The sequence below is a fragment of the Seriola lalandi genome, unplaced genomic scaffold, assembly GCF_002814215.2.
Source record: "Seriola lalandi dorsalis isolate HSWRI2012SDOR001 ecotype SW California unplaced genomic scaffold, Sedor1 jcf7180002054327, whole genome shotgun sequence".
Lineage (NCBI taxonomy): Eukaryota > Metazoa > Chordata > Actinopteri > Carangiformes > Carangidae > Seriola > Seriola lalandi.
In genome coordinates this window covers 213670-220744 of record NW_019524880.1, presented here as the reverse complement: position 1 = coordinate 220744, position 7075 = coordinate 213670, and the positions used below count along the sequence as shown (strand labels likewise).

The window sequence follows — 7075 nt, the reverse complement described above, 5'->3', positions numbered from 1 at the left end:
CTAGTTACCTCAGTAATCTCAAATCCTGCTTCAAAGTACAGGAGTCTGGTCTCATCCCTTCGAAAACACTTTTTATGTTTCTTTTAGAATAAGAAACATCAGACAAGTTTCTACTAATAATGTAAAAAAGACACTTTATTCTAATGAATACCTAATTTACTCTCAGCGCTACAGACTGAAACTTTACTCGAACACTCAAACTTGGCTTTATACACCTTATTATTATCTCCGGATAAATCATCTGAGTCTTCAGAATACAACTGGATGTGATTGGTTGATATGAAACATGGCTTAAACCAAACGTTTGTTACTGTTAAATGAATCTTAAGTTTACCGCTGTCCGTGTTACCTGGCTGAATAATTAAGATGGGGGCGTGGTCTACTTTCAATTTAACCTCCTAAACTTTATATTAGCTTTAACACTTTTAAGGCTGTTGTGTTAAAACCTTCTCCATCAGCTGTAATTGACTTTGCCTAGGTCAACAGACCATTCTCTATAGACCACCTGACCTGTACTCACAGTTTCTAGAAGAACACAGAGACTCTATCTCAGACCCTGTTCCTCATTCTGTTGAGATTCTAATTCAATATTCAGCTGAATGAGGCCTGTGATCCTTTCTGGCTCTTATTGATGCTTTTGGTTTCTATCTCCAGCTACAGAATCAGTAGTGCAGTATGTTCTGTCTGTGTTGAATCGACTCAAGAGACTAAATCTCTTGAATCATTGTCTAAGCTGTTGTCAGTTTATAAACCAAACACCTTCCTCCTCAGCTTTTGTCCACCTCCCATAATTAATATTGTTAATTCATCACTTGCAGCTTTTCCAACCTGATTTGACATCTTCTGTGGTTAAACTCATCCAGGGGCCAATTATCAACCAGTCTCTAAACTGACGAGTTTTCCTCGCTCATGTAATGACTTTACAGAACAAAAGGTGAATGAGCAGCAGACCACTAATGAATGAATCAGCTGATCAGTCCAGCTGGGGTAGTGTGGTGGATCTGTGAGTTCTCACCTCATCTGGCTCCTGCCTGTAGTATGTGTGAGCGATGTTGAAGAGGGTCTTGAGGATCTCAATGACCTCTTGGGACGTCTCCTTGGAGATGGGCGGAGATGTGCGGTCACTGAGCACCTCGTACCCCTCGCCCCACCTCACAGCCAGGCACTGCTCCAGGGCGCTGGTGAGCACTGACACTCCACGCTCCTGAGGAGACAAACATCATCACAGAATATATCACAGGCAGAGCACGGATCATCAGCACATCAGAACCATGTTCTGTCTATTCATCATCAGAGAATCAGAGGTAATGATGAGGATGACAGAACTATGATTCTGTTATCAGAAGAAAAACAGCCTCTCCGTGCGGCGTCCACAGGTGTGAAAGCTCTCACCTGCTGCAGCTGCAGCCGGAGCTCCGGCCTCAGAGCCGTCAGCAGGAAGAGCAGCCTCAGCTTGTAGAACTGACCCCCGGAGGACGGCCCGCTCCACACACCCTGCTTCACACTCTGCCACAGGCCCTGCAGAAGCCTTCAGAGGAGGAGGAGAGGCAGCTGGTGAGCATGTTCTGAAACACTGTTTTGGTATAAAGAATGCGGAAATAATTGAAATGTAACTGAATAATTAAAATAATACTCTAATACTAAAATAATACTATAATTCTAGTTCTGCCTCCACTGGTGACAGTCAGAGCTGGAGGCATATTGTTTTCAGGTTGTCCGTCTAAGGTGCCATTCTCATGTACATGATATCCCAGTAACGCCTTGACGGAACATTCACTTGGACTCAATGACGAACTGATGAACCTGAGGTCAAAGGTGAAGGTCACAGTGACCTCACAAAATGGTTTTGGCCTTGTGAACGCGATATCTCAGGAACACAAAAAGGTTTCTTCTATGTTATTACATGATAGAATATGATGAGAATATGAGTGTCACCTGAGTGTGCTGGCCCTCTCCTGAGCCCTGGGGCTGTTGTAGACGACATTACACAAGACTTTCATGGCCTCCTTCCTGCAGACCTCTCCATCTTCCTCCTTCTCCTCCTCCTCACTGTTCTCCTCCCAGGTGTCTTTCTTCCCTCGGGGGAGCACCACAGGAACACCATCTTCTCTCCACTTGTAACACTGATGGACTGAGCCGTTTGTGGAGGCAGCCTCAGCTGCAGGGGCAGGAGGTGTTAGCACAGAGCTAACAGCTGAAGGTGTAGCATCCTCTTCCTCAGCCTCCTCACAGCTACATGCTGCTCCTCTCTTCATCTGACTGTGTGTTCTGGCTAACTGATCCTCAGCCTGTTCCTCCTCTTCCTCCTCCTCCTCCTGCTGCTGTAAGCTGATGCCTCCCAGGTGAGCCAAGGTGAGGAGAGCGCTATCAGTGACCATGGGCCCCAGGGCCCGCCGGTCACGGGACAAGATACGCAGGGTATGAAGGCAAACCCGTAACACTGCAGGCTGGAGTTGAGAGCTGATGAAGCTCAGCAGGGCCGTGGCCAGACGCTGGAGGGACAACAGTTATAGGTTCATGACGTTGGAGAGGAGAAGAAAACAAAGAGGGATATAAAGTACACACGTTCACAACAGGAACACATGCAACACTATAAAACCTTTTATAGTACACACACACTTGGACACACAAATCATGGTCCTACCTGCCGCAGGAGAAGATCAGGTTCCTCATCATCTTCTGAGTCCGTTTCAGAGTCAGAGTCAGGAGGGTGGTCCCTCACTTTGTTCTTCCTGAACTGAGACAGAAAGACAGATGTTACTCAGATGTTCCTCAGTCCTGAACCAAAGTACTGATCTGCTCATTTTGACCAACCTTTCACAGAGGGTTTATTATGGGATGGCATGATCACAGTAACATGGAATCACTTCCTGTATCTTGGTGTTCAAATATCACCTTTCTGAAAATCACTGCATCATTCTGTTTGTTTTCTCCCTCAAGCACATGAGGCTCAGGCTGTGTGCTCAGGCTCTCTCTCTCCCTTCTCTCTCTCTCTCTCCTTCCTGCCCCCCTCCTCTCTTTCTTTCTCTCCTCCTGTTCCTCTCTGCAGGTCCTCCCACCTCCAGAGCTGTAGAGTCTGGATCTACTGCCCCATGATCCTGTTCAACAGCTGCTGCTGGATTTACTCTAATTAATAATAATCATCACTGTTATTAGCTCTCATTATTACTCATATAGTAACACTAAAGTTAGCATTAACATTATTATTGTTACTGTTACTGTCGCTGCTATCACTATTATTAATAATACATGGTGGTCTTTTCCTCTACCCTCTCTCTCTCTCTCTCTCTGTCTGTCTCTCCCTCTCTCTCCCTCTCTCTATCGCTCTCTATCTCTCTCTCTCCCTCTCTCTCTCTCTCTCTCTGTCTCTCTCTCTCTCTCTCACCCACCCTGGGTCTGGGTCTCTTCCAGGTCTCTTCCTCTAAAGGAAGTCTTTTCTCACCACTGTCACCAGCTGCTGCTCTTGGAGCAGCAGGACACTGACACTAACAGAACCGACTCTTTAAATTCACCCACAGTAACTGAATAAGACAAACACACAAATAATAATCACAGTAATTCTTCTTCTTTGAACTCCTTAAACTCAGTACAAACACCTAATGTCTCTGTGACTGTGTCTTTAAGTCGTAACGATGACAGACCAGCTCTTTCCTCTGTAACATATTGACCAACCAACATAAACCAATTAATAGAAATGACATTAATGATATTAATGACATTCAGAGGTAGAAATAAAGTCTTTACAGCAGCTCTCTTCTTGTTAACGTTGGATCTCATTCTGTCAAACAGTGTCCACTTTAAATAGATCAAAGAAGAGACTGATGGGAGGGGCCACTGCCCTCTGATGTCATGTGGTTATAGAAAGAAGTGCCTGCTGCAAACGTTGCTATGCTAAAGGTAAAAACTACACTGTTGAATTATCAATGATCATAAATCAATGATCATAATCTGTCCTGTGCAGAAAGCAACTGTTCATAAAATGTGTGGCAACAATGTAAGTTGATACAGGCCAATAATTGTGTTGCATTGTGCACTGAGCATTGTGTGTAATCAACAGAAAAAAGTGTAATTAATAATTGTATTGTCATGATTAACAATTCATTTCTCAAAAGTCATTCCGGTGTGATAATTTCACAACACACCTGTGTCACTTATTATCTACTCATTTATAAACCTGTCACTTCACAGATGACTGAAGCTCCTGACTGTCTCAGGTTCTCTGCTCAGGGTTAGCTAGCTAGCGTAGCGTAGCTTTAGGATCTCTACAGGGTCAAGGTCAATGGGCTGCTGAGTCATGAAGAGTCCGAGGAGCTTTGGACATACAGATGGACACTGTTACACAATCAGTGTGGAAACACACACACACACACACACACACATACACACACACACACACACACACACCAGGTGTGACTAAGCAATGTAAGCCTTTTCACAGATTAATCTAATACAGAGGGAACTCGTGGTCAGCTCTCTCTCTCTCTCTCTCTCTCTCTCTCTCTCCCTCTTTCTCTCTGTCTGTCTTTCTCTGACTCTATCTCTCTCCCTCTCTCTGTCTCTCTGTGGTTCTCACCTCTTCCAGTTGTTGTTGCTGCAGTCAGTTTGTCCATCAGCAGGGACAGAGATGCATGTGTGGAAAAGAGCAGTGAAAAGCATTATAGACACATCAGGTTTTAGATTGGGGGGGGGTATCATGTTGAGACTCTGCAGTTAAACATCATCTGGGGTCAAAGGTCAGACAACAGCTTCACAATCAGTCTCAGTGGAGTGGAGCCCAGCGTGAATCTCTGTTGTAGTCAGACAGAAGTGAGACGTCCCTCCTCCTCACCTGAAGCACCATCGCCTCTGATGTCAGCCGAACAGCTGACCTGGATGTGATGGTTTGTGCGTCTTTTGTATTTACATATATGTGGTGTCACTAAGGACCTGGATACAAGCATCCACACTACAACCTGTGTTCAGACTGTGAACTGATGACAGAGCACAGTAACAGGTGTACTCCACAGCTCAGACATGATGTGACTGAGCTTCATACATTATAATATAAACACAGTGAGGATTTAAAGTCAAATAACTGGTTAAAGATCTTAACCAGCTCCAGCTTGGACCTGTTGTAGACTGGGTGGAGCCTGTGGAGACCAAACCATCAGCAGCACTTTTGTTTTCCTGACGCCCATACACTGTCATTCACTTCAACAGCAGAGCCACTCACAGTGAGGAGCAGTGACGCTCAGGAGGAAGAGCAGGAATCAAACCTTCTGATTGGTGGTTTGATTCCCAGCTCCTCCAGTCCGCATGTCAAAGTGTCTTTGGATGAGATACTGAACATCATGTGTTTGTGATTGAACATATTGTACAGTCAGCTGGATGTCTCACTGTAGAGAAGTGTTGCCGTGGAGACGAGACCTCAGAGCAGTCTGGGGATGGAAACTGTCAGTGACAGTGAACTCTGTTGTTTTCAATAAGTGTATGATAAACACATGTCTGCACAGACTCAAAGTCTGTGAGGACTCTGACAGGCTGATCCACTCTGCTGTGACTCAGATCAGGGCTCAGTAAAGTGAGAATGTGTTTTTGCTGCAAGAATCAATTACATAATGACAATCTAATGATTTAAGGATCAATATTTTTAATGCAGTGAAGGCTGGATACTGATGTCAGATACAGATGGTGAACATAAAAGGAAAAACCTCCAGCAGGTGTTTCTAATCAGAGCTGGATCAGAGTGACAGCGTCAGTATGAGTGAAGGCAGGCTGGGAGCCAGACCACTCAGAGGGAGGGACATATACCGGGACGGGATGAGACAGACACTGATGTACAAACAACAAGAGGAATGATGGAGTAGACAGAGGCAGGAAGTACTGACCTTTTTCCTCTCCTGAACCTCAGTGTTGAAAAAGAAGCAGTCTGCATACTGAGGAGAAACAGAGGAACAGCAGATCGGCTGGTCAGTCAGTCAACAGATCAAAAGCTGCAAGACAGTCAGTAACTCTGAGATTCGCCGACAACCCAACAAACAGGAAGCTGATCATTAAAGTAGCTCATCGGTCGTCACTTCTCTACCGAGGACACACTCATGTTGAAAACCTACAGTAAGGAATTAGAACACATGCAGTGACTGATCTCCACCTGGACACATTTACCACAGGGACCTGGGGCCACAGGCTGCAACAGAGTCCAGGTCCAGTCCAAGGGGTCAAAGTGCAGATTTACACCAGATACTGAGGTTATCGAGGTAACTTCAGGTTTAACTCTGGGTTTTCAGTCCCACAATGGTGGTTCAGTCCTTACCTGGGTAAATCACCATGGTAACTGCCAGTAGAAATTTTATAAATCAGTGGATGGTTTTGCTGTTTGAGTCTTTCCATGTGTTACTCTGGTTTTAAAACAGAGCCTCTAACAAACAGAGGAGAGTTTATCACTAAATAACTACATAATAACTATTCTAGCTTCATTTGACCTGAACACAGATTCTTTAATGGACAGGATTCCTGACAGTGATGAAGCTTTTACTCTCCTCTTCATCACTGCAGCTCAGAACAACATGAAGAGACATAAAAACTAAACCAACAATGATCCACACACTGTTCAATATTTCCATCATTATGAATGAACATTTGTGCTGTTGGGACTTTTTCTTCAGTAAATACTGTTTCTTCTTCACTACTGCTACATGGTATTACAGTACGCCTGGTGTGGAGCAGTGTGTGGCTGCAGCCACCAGAGGGCAGCAGAATACAAGTTTAATTCATCACAGCAGCAGCAGCAGCAGAGGAAGACATTGATTCAATTTATACAGCACATTTCATTAAAGGTGAACTCACTGTGATTTACACTCAAATGTTTAACAGCCAGAACCAGGAAGAGAAGAAGAGACAATATACAACTGCAAGAAATGTACAAGTGAACAAGAGAAGATGAGACAATATACAACTGCAAGAAATGTACAAGTGAAGAAGAAACTTCAGTGTGAAACTTTTCAGGACCCTCCGCTGGCTTCGTCTTTACACACTCATCATTCAAAGCACAACTTTATTTGAAATGGGAGTTTCCAAAGACACCAAACATGTGCCA

At 44.4% G+C, this 7075-nt stretch overlaps 1 protein-coding gene across 1 annotated transcript in view; it reads right to left on the bottom strand.

Annotated features, from left to right (window-relative positions):
- LOC111655616 (chaperone Ric-8A-like) overlaps positions 1 to 7075 on the bottom strand; it is a 13660-nt gene that overhangs the window by 4869 nt on the left and 1716 nt on the right. The window contains exons 3-9 of the mRNA XM_023407085.2: positions 5868 to 5915; positions 4574 to 4591; positions 2645 to 2737; positions 1936 to 2492; positions 1393 to 1528; positions 1016 to 1204; positions 521 to 525 (exon numbers count right to left, since the gene is read on the bottom strand). Of these exons, the coding sequence (XP_023262853.1) occupies positions 521 to 525; positions 1016 to 1204; positions 1393 to 1528; positions 1936 to 2492; positions 2645 to 2737; positions 4574 to 4591; positions 5868 to 5915 (1046 nt within the window). The remainder of the gene's footprint in view (positions 1 to 520; positions 526 to 1015; positions 1205 to 1392; positions 1529 to 1935; positions 2493 to 2644; positions 2738 to 4573; positions 4592 to 5867; positions 5916 to 7075) is intronic.